The sequence below is a fragment of the Rattus norvegicus genome, chromosome 1 (genome assembly GCF_036323735.1).
Source record: "Rattus norvegicus strain BN/NHsdMcwi chromosome 1, GRCr8, whole genome shotgun sequence".
NCBI lineage: Eukaryota > Metazoa > Chordata > Mammalia > Rodentia > Muridae > Rattus > Rattus norvegicus.
In genome coordinates, this window is record NC_086019.1 from 210640102 (window position 1) to 210652601 (window position 12500).

At 51.8% G+C, this 12500-nt stretch overlaps 2 protein-coding genes across 4 annotated transcripts in view; both read left to right on the forward strand.

Moving 5' to 3' along the window:
- Positions 1–6558, forward strand: part of Aldh3b3l-ps1 (aldehyde dehydrogenase 3 family, member B3-like, pseudogene 1) — a 17132-nt gene extending 10574 nt beyond the window's left edge. For both annotated transcript variants that reach the window (XM_063279790.1, XM_063279785.1), the window contains 8 exons: positions 1–23; positions 199–319; positions 438–523; positions 635–716; positions 1022–1408; positions 1813–1979; positions 4561–4660; positions 5966–6558. The exon at positions 1–23 is cut by the window's left edge and continues 88 nt beyond it. In XM_063279790.1, the coding sequence (XP_063135860.1) occupies positions 1–23; positions 199–319; positions 438–523; positions 635–716; positions 1022–1408; positions 1813–1979; positions 4561–4660; positions 5966–6150 (1151 nt within the window). In that variant the 3' untranslated portion in view covers positions 6151–6558. The remainder of the gene's footprint in view (positions 24–198; positions 320–437; positions 524–634; positions 717–1021; positions 1409–1812; positions 1980–4560; positions 4661–5965) is intronic.
- Positions 6206–12500, forward strand: part of Aldh3b2-ps1 (aldehyde dehydrogenase 3 family, member B2, pseudogene 1) — a 17132-nt gene continuing 10837 nt past the window's right edge. The window contains exon 1 of one of the 2 annotated variants that reach the window (XM_063279781.1): positions 6206–6318. In XM_063279781.1, coding sequence (XP_063135851.1) covers positions 6304–6318 — 15 coding nt within the window. In that variant the 5' untranslated portion in view covers positions 6206–6303. Of the gene's footprint in view, positions 6319–8942; positions 9143–12500 lie in introns of those variants that run through there. The other variant, XM_063279777.1, reaches the window with a different exon arrangement.

Here is a 12500-nt window from a genome sequence, read left to right on the forward strand (position 1 = left end):
ACGAGTCTGTGTCCACCAACTTTGTGAGCCCTGTTGACTGAGGGATGGCGGGTGAAGGTGGCAGTGGGGCGGCAGGGCACAGGGTAGCCTGCCCCAGGCCAGTCTGCTCATTTGGGGACTCTGTCACCCAGGGAGTATGTGTGGGTGTGGGTGTGGGCTCCTACCCATCGTGCACGTGACTGTGGTTCTGCATCCTAGCTCACGAAGTTCAGCTCAGCCTTCATCCGGAAAGAGCCCTTTGGCCTGGTACTTATCATCGCTCCCTGGAATTATCCTCTGAACTTGATGATCATGCCTCTAGTGGGGGCCATTGCTGCAGGTGAGTGGGGCTCTGAGCCCTCCTAGTCTGGTGATCCCTCCCTAAGAAGGCTTCCAGGGTTCTGTGGAGGGTGCAAGCACCCGCCTCTCCTCTCTACTTCCCCATTGGCTCCTGGCAGGAAACTGTGTGGTGCTGAAGCCATCAGAAATGAGCAAGAACACAGAGAAGGTGCTGGCAGAGCTGCTACCCCAGTATCTGGACCAGGTGAGCACAGTTCTGCCTATCGGGCAGCCGGCATCCCCCCACCTTGTCCTGGCTGGTGGGGATGTCCTCCTGCCCTGGGTCTGCCTCCTGAGCTGTCTTCACGCCTTGTAGAGCTGCTTTGCTGTGGTGCTGGGTGGGCCCGAGGAGACCGGGCAGCTGCTGAAGCACAAATTTGACTACATCTTCTTCACAGGTAAGGACAGCCCCGTCCAGCATCCTGGGGAAGGGAGACAGCAGATAACACAGTGGGAAAGCAATGTGGGGCAAGGCCATAAGCCAGGGGAGGGGGTGAGTAAGAGGTGGAGGTGTCCCTGAGGATGGCTCTCCAGGCCCTCTGAGAATCTTGGAGATTGGCTCCTGGGCGGCCGGGATGGGGGCAGACTCTCGGACGTAGGTGGAACAGCCCAGAGCTTGTGTTGAGAAAGGGCTCTGTGGAGAGAGGAGGCCAAAGTTGATGCCTAGACCAGTTGACCAGGTGCCTCTCGACCATGTTCTCAGGGAGCCCTCGGGTAGGCAAGATCGTCATGGCTGCTGCTGCCAAACACCTGACGCCCATCACCCTGGAGCTGGGGGGTAAGAACCCCTGCTATGTGGATGACAACTGCGACCCCCAGACAGTGGCCAACCGTGTGGCCTGGTTCCGCTACTTTAACGCCGGCCAGACCTGTGTGGCCCCGGATTATGTCCTGTGTAGCCAGGAGATGCAGGAGCGGCTGGTGCCCGCCCTGCAGAATGCCATCACGCGTTTCTATGGAGACAACCCACAGACCTCCCCCAACCTGGGCAGAATCATCAACCAGAAGCATTTCGAGCGGCTCCAGGGATTGCTGGGCTGTGGCCGTGTGGCCATCGGGGGCCAGAGCGATGAGGGGGAGCGCTACATTGGTGAGTCTCCTGCCCTGTCACTGGCACAGGGCCCTGCTGGGCTGAGGCATTTCCATACTGGAGGGGCTTCTCTGAGCCCATAACTGAGTTCTAGCTTTTGGTGCTAGGAGCCCCCACACTGTGGTTTTTGGTCTGTGACTCCTCAATTCTAAACATCTGTCCCACAGCTCAAACCTTCTGAGCTACATCCCTGTTCTAGGTACTCAGAGTGTGGTTTAAATTCCTGCCCAACCCTCTATTGTCCCATATCCCAGAAGGTAGAATCCCAGACACTGAGTCTCGAGTCCTCATAAATCAGCCCCTGAGGTTCCCCATCCTGGAATCCAAGCTCTCTCACCCTCACAGGCCCTGCCCTTCTGCAAGTCCTGCCTATGGAGAGGCTGAGTCGACTCCTGTGTCCACAGCCCCCACAGTGTTAGTGGATGTGCAGGAGACAGAGCCCGTGATGCAGGAGGAGATCTTTGGACCCATCCTGCCCCTGGTGACTGTGAGGAACCTGGATGAGGCGATTGAGTTCATCAACCGGAGGGAGAAGCCACTTGCGCTGTATGCCTATTCCAACAATGTGGAGGTGGGTGACATTTCCAGAAGTGGACTATGGGATAAGAGGAGCCCTCTGCACAGTCACAGAATTTTAGGGATGGTGGCTTCTTAGGCTCTGTCCTTTCCCTCCCTCTTAGAAGGCACTGAGGTCCCCTTCCACATCCTATGGAGACCACACTGGTTTTCCTGTGCACCACATCTGACTGAACCTAGGATCCTTTTTTTTTTTTTTTTTTTTTTTTTTTTTTGAGTCAAGGTCTTATGTAGCCAGACCTCATACTCACTGTGTAGCTGAGATGGCTTCAAGCTCCTGGTTCTCCTGTCTTCACATCATAGTTCTGTGAAAACGGAGGTTCACACCGTCTCTGGTTTCAGGAGCTGAGAAAGCGCTGCCAAGCAAGCTCCATCCCCAAGCCCTCAGCACTGGTGTTGTACATGCTTCTTTTTTTTTTTTTTTTTTTTTTTTTATAATTAACTTGAGTATTTCTTATTTACATTTCAAGTGTTATTCCCTTTCCCGGTTTCCGGGCAAACATCCCCCTAATCCCTCCCCCTCCCCTTCTTTATGGGTGTTCCCCTCCCCACTCCCCATCCTCCCCCCATTGCTGCCCTCCCCCCAACAATCTAGTTCACTGGGGGTTCAGTCTTAGCAGGACCCAGGGCTTCCCCTTCCACTGGTGCTCTTACTAGAATATTCATTGCTACCTATGAGGTCATAGTCCAGGGTCAGTCCATGTATAGTCTTTAGGTAGTGGCTTAGTCCCTGGAAGCTCTGGTTGCTTGGCATTGTTGTACATATGGGGTCTCGAGCCCCTTCAAGCTCTTCCAGTTCTTTCTCTGATTCCTTCAACGGGGGTCCTATTCTCCTTTTTTCTTTTTTTCGGAGCTGGGGACCGAACCCAGGGCCTTGAGCTTGCTAGGCAAGCACTCTACCACTGAGCTAAATCCCCAACCCCGGGGGTCCTATTCTCAATTCAGTGGTTTGCTGCTGGCATTCGCCCCTGTATTTGCTGTATTCTGGCTGTGTCTCTCAGGAGCGATCTACATCTGTCTCCTGTCGGCCTGCACTTCTTTGCTTCATCCATCTTGTCTAATTGGATGGTTGTATATGTATGGGCCACATGTGGGGCAGGCTCTGAATGGGTGTTCCTTCTGTGTCTGTTTTAATCTTTGCCTCTCTATTCCCTGCCAAGGGTATTCTTGTTCCCCTTTTAAAGAAGGAGTGAAGCATTCATATTTTGATCATCCGTCTTGAGTTTCATTTGTTCTAGGCATCTAGGGTAATTCAAGCATTTGGGCTAATAGCCACTTATCAATTGTACGTGCTTCTTAACTTGAGAGTACATTTATGGAAAATCCACAAAGGCAGTAGATTTCCCATGTATTCCACACCCAGTTGCCCCATGAAGGGGCCTGGCACAGGTCAGAACCAGGAAAGGACCTCAGATATCACCACCACTGGCCCTCCATCTGTCCCCCCCACCCTCTCCCCTCCGTCTGTGCCCCTCCATCTGTGCTGCCCGTGCTTTTGATTCCTCAGGCTTTTAGGCCTCAGTCTGTGTGGTCAGATCTTTGTGCTACCCCAGTTTCTTGGTTCCTCTCAATTCAATAAAAGGCATAGGATTTCCAGAGAGTTTGCCCTGGAGGTAAAGGCTGCCTCTGAGTGCCAGAGAGCTACTCATGGCCAGGGAGATTAATAGGTACTTGTGCAAGGCCTTGTCTGCCAGTGTCACTGCTGGGAGCTGTCATACCTCTTCCTGAGTATTGAGGCAAACATCTAAGCTGACCTCTGGGGAGGTGGGAGAGGCTGCAGATCTTCAAAGGATGCCGATGAGTGGGCTCTGCAGGTATGATCCCAACTCCAGGGGGTGGGGGATTTTCCCCCAGAGCCATTCGTCTAGACAAAATGTGTGTGTGTGTGTGTGTGTGTGTGTGTGTGTGTGTGTGTGTGTGTGTAATTCGCATGTTTTATAAGGCAGTTTTTTAAAATTATTTATTTATATGAGTACACTATCGCTGTCTTCAGATACACCAGAAGAGGGCATCAGATTCCATTACAGATGGTTGTGAGCCACCATGTGGTTGTTGGGAATTGAACTCAGGACCTCTGGAAGAGCAGTAGTGCTCTTACCCGCTGAGCCATCTCCCCAGCCCCTGAGGCAGGTTCTTGTAGACTAGGTTGGTGTGTTGAGTTCTCTATGTAGCTTTAACTCCTGGGGCCAATGTTTATCAAGTTGGTAAGCCCAAGCTTGACCTTAGAGGCCCAAGATTGTCCCACAAGGGTGCTTACTTCTCTCTCCTTTCTCTCCTGCAGAACTGCCTCAGTTATAATAAGACTCAGTAGCCCACTTGTCCCCCTCCCCTGGGAAACCTCCATGACCACCTGGCACCTCACTATGCCTCCACTCTGCCTGTCTCTAGCCTCATGCCTTCCTCCTCAGGATTAGGTCCCAACACCCTGCCGGGGCCACTCACAGGCAAACACACAAGGAACATGTTCCCAGCATAGGGATCCAGGAGTCTGTCCTACAAGACCCCCTTGGACCTCAGGCCCTCACCAGAACAAAGCTCATCCAGGTGTGCTTTACAGGTTCCTCTTTCTCTCCCAGGTCATCAAACAGGTGTTGGCCCGGACCAGCAGTGGGAGCTTCTGCGGGAACGATGGCTTTATGCACATGACCCTGTCCAGCCTTCCTTTTGGAGGAGTGGGTAGGTGGTGACAGAGCTCTGCCCTCCTGGGCTGGTCCCCCACCTGCATCCCCATCCTGCTACTTGACCACACTAACTGCAGAAGATGCACCCCACTCTCAGTTCCCAGTGCAGTGGGCAGGAGCGGAAGCCCCTCTCCACTGAGTGTCCATCTAGCCTGCCTCCCTCCCACCTCTCTTCAGTCTGTGGTGGAAATTTTGTGTGGGTGAGGACCAGATAGGCTGTTTTGTGAGTTTTAAGAAAGCCCACCTAGGGGGGTTGGGGATTTAGCTCAGTGGTAGAGCGCTTGCCTAGCAAGCGCAAGGCCCTGGGTTGGGTCCTCAATTCCGGGGGCGGGAGGTGGGTGGGAAGAAAGCCCAGCTGTGGCCTTTAGCCAGCCGCTAAGCACCTTGACTTTCATCAAGCAACACTGGTCCTCGGCTGCCCATCCCCCACAGAGCCGTGGGTGTTTTCTAGTGATGGGGCTGCATACTTGCCCCTTCAGCCTTCCCATGTCCCTGTGAACATAGGCCTGGGGATCTCTACCTCCAGCAAGCCCCACTGGCAGAGGTGATCTTGGCAGGCACTTTCCCTCTGAACCCACTTCATTACTGAAAGGGTATCCTGTTCCTTCCACTTGGTAATTCTAAGTAGTGGGATGAGTGACAGATGGCCCTGGTCCCTCCTGGTCTGTCTTAGAGGACCTACTTCCTTCTCTCTCCCTCAGTTTTGTCTGCTGTGACAGCCATTGAGCTTGGTCCTAACATGTCACCAACTGCCAAGGCTCTTGTTGTCCCCAAGCCTGAATCCTTTGGGCTTTCACCTACAATATTCATCTGGTTGACTCCACAATCCTCTGGCCTCTTTCATTCCCAAAATCCCAGCTTCATGGCCCCTACTTCACCCAGCCATTCCCCATGTCTTCCCCAGCTGGGTCCTTGTCCCTTCCTAGACAGTGGGAGCTGTGAGACTGAAGATTCACTTAATTTCTATCAAAGCCCTAGAAGAAGGGTGCCAGCATCACTGCAGAATGAGGCAAAGTCACTTACTCAAGGTGGCATAGATATTAGGGACAAAGCTGGGGCCCATCCCCCACTCCCACCCCAGCAACCTGAGTTTAGAATATAATCCACTGGCCACTGTTTGCCTATCTTGCACCAACACCTGGTAAACTGGTGCTGGGGCTGGCTCAGGGCTCAGCCTTTTACATACAGTGCTTTATTTAACCCAATGGATGAATGGGGAAACAGGCTCAGAGCAAGGTCTGTATGATATCTTCTCAACTGTCCATGGAAGGGCTGACCCTATGTCCTATGCTGTCCACAGGATCGAGTGGGATGGGCAGGTACCACGGCAAGTTCTCCTTTGACACCTTTTCTAATCAGCGTGCCTGCCTGCTGAGCTGCTCTGGGATGGAAAAGCTTAATGACCTCCGTTACCCACCCTATAGTCCCCGTAGGCAACAGCTGCTAAGATGGGCTATGGGCTCCCAGAGCTGCTCCCTCCTGTGAATGTCACCTTGACTCCTCTCTCTTGCTGTTCTGCCCCAACATACCTGAGCTTTCAGTGGATTTCAAGTTCCCAGTGGTTCCTGAAAGGCCAGGTGTCTGGTCCAGCCTGTGAACACCCCACTTCTGGAACTCTTTCTGAACACACCTGCAGCCATGCAAAGCCTCCAGGTAGCTGGTCCAGCCCCTGCCTGTAGCACAGCACCCTCAGCAGCCTCCTGACCTTCTGCTTAGACAGAGAGATTCCCTCACCAAGTTTGGGCAGACCTGGTGACTGAGGGGGACTTTCTTTGTCAGATCATAGCAGGATCCCAAAAGACAGAGCAGTTGCTGACAACTCCTGGAGGGTGGCTTTGTCCCACCTGAAGTGACATGATCATGAACCCAGATCAGAATAATTGGTGGAATCTGTCTGAAGCGTGTTCATTAGTTACTTTCCTGTAGCTTCTATTGAATGCCCTGATATGCACAAGTTCAAGAAAAGATTCTCTTGTAGCTCATGGTCAGAGGGTTCGGTCAGCCTCAACATCTGATGAAGTTAAGGATCTTGCCAAGATCCTGGCCATCCACACAACATTCACTTCAGTCCCAGGCCCCTCATCAGAGGGAAGCAGAGGGTGAGAATGTAGTTCAGTTGTACAGTATTTTGTCAAGCATGTGAGAGACCAGGATTACTGAAGGAGGAAGATGTGTGTGGCGTGATGTGTTGTGAGGGAAGATAGAAAGGATTCAGTAGATGTGTCCTGAGACAAAGGTCATGTAAAGACAGAAGTCTGAGGAGGGGTGGCTACCAACCAAGGATGCTTGGCAGCCACCTGCAGCTGGAAGGGCAAGTGGCTCCTCCCGCACAGGCTTAGGGAACAGGCCTCAGCATATTTTTTTTCTTTTTCCCTCTCTGAGACAAAGTCTCAGTATGTAGTCTTGGCTGTCTTGGAACTCCTGGCAATCCTCCTGCCTGGGCTTCCTGAGAGCTAGAACTACAGGTGTGAGCCACCATATTCAGCATGGTTGTGGATTTTTGTCTTCAGTGTTGTGAGAGAGCACAGCTCTGCTGTCTCGGCCACTTTGGGACATTTGTCTCAGCAGCCTGGCACAGGACCGAGAGGGGTACAGGAAGCTCCCTAATGGTTTGATTCCACTCTGCCCATCGCTCTCAGGATCACAACTGTGCAGGTTCCTCCCTGGTTTGGTTTTCTTTAAAATGCTTCTCCACTAAGTCAGCTTCTCCACTGAGTCAGCTTCACACAGCCTGTAGCCTCCATACAGTGTAGCTACACAACTCAGGGTAGGAAGTCATCTTTGGGATCCACCTGCTACTCCTAGGCAAGGTCACCCCAGAGAAGCCATCTCATGTCCCCTCGGCTCCTACTGTGCTTCCTTCCTGGGCCCACATGGGCATTTAGCTCTGAAACTAACAAAGATTCATGGAGCAGAGGTTTGTACTGTGCTGTGGCTTCCACTGGCTGAGCTCCAAGCACAAGGAAAGGTTCTGCCAGACAACTTCTGATGGAGACTCCTTCTCTGCACCCCTGAACTGGGGGTGTGTTTGATGTCTGGGTTAGGGAGGAGTGGGGCATAGGGTATGGTCACCAGCGAGGGACAGTGGCAGGGCTGATCCCAGCCTCCTGCTTCTTAAACCCTAGGAGGTACTGGGTGAATGTGCACAGAAACAATGGGAGCCTCTGGTACCACAGCCCCAGAAACACTGACTTGTGCCTGAAGCTGTGAGCATGCCTTCTCACTCCCAGGACAGTCTCTCAGAAATCATGATATTAAAGGGCTGGGAGATGGCTCAGTGGTCAACAGCACTGGTTGCTCTCCCAGAGGACCTCAGCTTAGTTCCCAACACCCACATGGCCTGTTACACTGTGACTCCAGTTCCAGGGAATCTGATGCCCTCTCTGGCCTCTGTGGTTACCAGGTGTGCATGTGGTGCACAGATACATGCAAGAAGACCACATGCATGCACACACTACACATACACACATACACACATACACACATGCACACATGCACACACCACACATACATACACACACACACACCACACATACACACATACATACACACATACACACACCACACATACACACATACATACACACATACACACATACATACACACATACACACATACATACACACACCACACATACATACATACATACATACATACATACATACATACACACATATACACATACATACATACACAGACAGTAAGCTCAGAGAGGCTAAATAATTTGACTAGGATCTCACAGTAAATAGGAAATAAATACGTGACATTCCCCCATTGGAACAATCCCCCTGCCTGCGGAGTCTCCTCTACAACTCTAAGTGCCCTTTCCCCTACTCCCCTACTCCATGTGTGTCATTTGGTCACAGGAGAGTGAAAGAAAAATCCCACACTTTTTTTCTTCTAGACAGGGACACTCTCATTGTGTGCGTTTCTCTCTCTCTCTCTCTCTCTCTCTCTCTCTCTCTCTCTCTCTCTCTCTCTCTGCGTGTGTGTGTGTGTGTGTGTGTGTGTGTGTGTGTGTGTGTGTGTATACACGTGCGCACACACATGGGCATGTGGGAGGAGATGATTTAGCCCCAGGAGTCTTCCTGGAGGCCACATTGCTCTCAGGAACCTGATGAAGTCTGTCTTCACCTCCGACTCCCATGACTTTTCTCCTTACTTGCTAACTCCTTTCATCGTCTCCAGAACTTTCAGACCAACGGAGGAGCCTGTACAGCCTGTCATTCCAGTTCCCTAGAGCTGTGCCCAGGAGGCAGGGAGGGAGGGAGGGAGGGCCCTGGGTTTAGGAGACAGCTGCCCCACCCATCATTCGTTAGAGCTTCAAGATCAGGCCCTGCACTGCCAGGTAGGGCAAGGCAGTGTGGTCCCACCTAGAAGGATCGGCCGAGGCAAGAAAGAGCCTGGCTAAAATAGGAGCCGCACATCTGGAACCAGAATGTCTGCTGCGGACACAGGCTCGGAGCCCTGTCAGGGGTAGGTGGGGCCGCTGGCACTGGTGACAAAGGGGCTTCACTACAAAAGGCCTTGGGTGGGGGACAGTTCTGCTGGGAATGGGATATGGAGTCACTGGTGAAGGGCAGGGCCAGGAGCTGAGGGTTTGAGGCCAGCAATGAGCCTTGGTCAGTACTCATTACAACAGGACAGGTGGCCTAGATCAGAGGTACACAGTCATCTGCCTTGTTCTTCTGAGCCTCACATTCCAGTTACACATAGGAAACACCCAAGAGTCCCAGGCCCATCCTGTCTGGAGGAGCTCCGCGCTGCTAAGGTGGCAGTCACACAAGCAGATGGAGATCTGGCAAGGGACACCAGAGCTGTGACCAGAGTTAGAAAAGAGGGGACGTCTTAGAAGGCAAGGCCAGAGCTGAGAATTGTATTTGTTTGAGTCAGGGTCTTACTGTGTAGTCCTGGCTGTCCTGGAATTCATTATGTAGACCAGACTGGCCTCAAACTTACAGAGATCTGTTTGCCTCTGCCTTTGGAATGCTGGTATGCATTACCACACCCAATCTAGTTTTAGGTTTAAAAAGCTACGTGACCAGTGGGGCTCAGTGGCATACACCTGTAATCTCAGCTCTCTAGATGCTGAGGTAAAAGGAGCATGAATTCAAGGACAGCCTAGACTGCATTGGGAGAAAACAGTGGGTCTGGGGATGGCAGAGGGCTTGCCTAGAGTGCATCAGGCTGTGTCTGATTCCCAGGACTGCATACACTGAGCGTAATGGCACTTGTCTAATCCCAGTACTTGGAAGGTAGGAGCAGAAGCATGAGGGTCAGGGGTTCTAGGTCATCCTTTGCTAAATATCAAATTCAAGGCTGACATGAGCTACACAAGATCCCTTCTTTATCCCACTCCCTGCCCAAAGTGATGGCAGCACACACCTTTAATCCCAGCACTCCAAGCCAAGGTGGGTGGAGCTCTGTGAGCCTAGGCCAGCCTGATGCACATAGAGAGTGCCAGGTCAGTCAGAGCTACATAGCGAGGCCAAGACTCATTTTAAAAAAAAGTGTTGTTCACTATGGATCTAAAAATGTTGCAGTCTCTTGGAAAATCTGGAAGCAACTGAAAGGTGTAGAGGAGATGATAAAAGCCATGTGACTAGAAGCTCAGCATGGTGGCACACCTCCAGACCCAGAAGCAGGGGATTGCTTCAAGTTCAAGGCTGTGCAGTGAGATCCTGCCCCTCCCCACACCCCACACAGTGATTCCCTCACATCCAAACAAAAGCCAGCTGGGCACGAACGTCCACCTGCTAAGCCACTGTTGGGAGGCAGAGACATGGATCCCGCTGGGTTGCAATGACTAGAGCATCTCAAGGAGTGAGGTCTGGGTTCAACCATGCATTCCGCCTCATTAAAGAAAGGGAACTGAGGAAGACAGCAGGTGTCAACCTCTGGTCTCCACATCTCCACACACACTGCAAGCAGTCACTCATATGTATGAACACACGTGCCACACATATATGCACACATAACTCCCCCTCCCACGCACATACCAAATGGGACACATACTGGAACATGGTCATAGGGTTGGTGTAGGAGAGAGCTGTGAGGACTGAAAAACACCCACTCTCAGAAGCTTGAGGTTGCTGCTCTCATTTCCTTTCTGTCAACTTGATAAAACACTCTGTCCAGAAGCACCTTAGAGGAGAAAAGGACTGATGTCATCTTACAGGTCAGAGACCATCACTGCCATCAATGCCAGTGATAACTCAACATCAAGGAAAAACAGCAGAAACAATGGAGGATTCTGCTTTCTAATTAGCATACAGGCTTATCCTCAGCTACCTTTCTTACATAGGCCAGGACCACCTATCTAGGGAATGGTGTCACCCATAGTGGGCTATGCCTTTCTATATCAACTAACAATCAAAACAATCACACACAAGCAAATCTGGTTTGGGCAATCGCTCATTTGTGACTCCCTTCTCAAGTGACCTTAGGCTGTGTCAGGTTGACAGTCAAAGTTAACTGGGACAAATCAGGTGGACTCTCTGAGCTTCACTTTGTCATCAGTATGGAGTAATGATACATACTATGAGGTTTAAATAAGATGAGACATGCCACCCCTCTGTCCAAATGCCTGTTCTGCCTTTTTTCCAGCCTTGCACTGTGTTGTATTTGGTGTTCACAGAATCTACCCTGGTTCCCCGTGAAGCAACTCCCATCAAGACAACTGTCCCTGTTACACCCCATTTCTCACACTCTGCACCCCAAGGACCTTGCCCTGCTATCCCACATCCACAGTGCACAACATCCCTGTGTCTTCACTGCAGTTAGAGCGGAGATGATGGCTCTCTGGTCTGCCTCTGGAGATGCCTATGGTGCTGATGCCTCTGGAGATGCCTATGGTGCTGATCCTGTATAATTACAGACTCGTGCCATGTAAGCGACACGTCAGTCAGTGACAGTCAGTGAGCACAACAGTAATCCTACAGATTATAATTGAGCTGAGAGGAGTAGGCTGCCCCACATTAAGGCGCCCCAGGGGCCTTACTACATCCCAGGTTCAGCCCCAGGAAGGCAGGAGGAAGGATGGACACTGTGAGAACCATGGGCAACGTGACCAGGAACTCATGGAGCCTGGGCAGGGGGCATCGTGAGGGCTGGTGACATGGCTCCCAGAAGGAGCGAGAAGGCATAGAGTCTAGGCCAATTGTTCCAGTTGTCCAGGGGGTGGGGAACCAAGTAGCCCCAGGCAGGCCCAGGTCCTCCAGGGAACCTCTGCAGGGAATGGACCCTGGTCTTCCTGGCTAGGGGTCTAGGTGGGGACTCCCCCAGGTCTGGCTGTATGGAAGGAGGGCCTGGGTCTCCATTCAGGCCTGACAGGAGGAGAGTCTGCTCAGGGACAGTCCTGAAGGCCCCAGGGGAGAGGGACCTGAATGTGGAGGCCTCAACTGGGAAATCAGCAGCTCTGTCTCTCATGGGAGGAGGACAAGTTTGCACTCTCCTGTCTCCCCACATTCCTCAGCTGGGACAGCCCCTGAGAGCCTGCAGTGGCTACTCAATTTAGCCTCTTGTTCTTTTTTTTTTTTTCTTCTTTTTTTCAGAGCTGGTGACCGAACCCAGGGCCTTGCGCTTGCTAGGCAAGCGCTCTACCACTGAGCTAAATTGCCAATCCCGCCTCTTGTTCTTTTTTTTTTTTTTTTTTTTTTTTTTTTTTTTTTTTGGTTCTTTTTTTCGGAGCTGGGGACCGAACCCAGGGCCTTGCGCTTCCTAGGCAAGCGCTCTACCACTGAGCTAAATCCCCAACCTCCCGCCTCTTGTTCTTAAGAACAGGCTCTGTCCTGAGAGTTTTGTCCACAGGGGGTGCTGTCCTGAAAATTCTGTC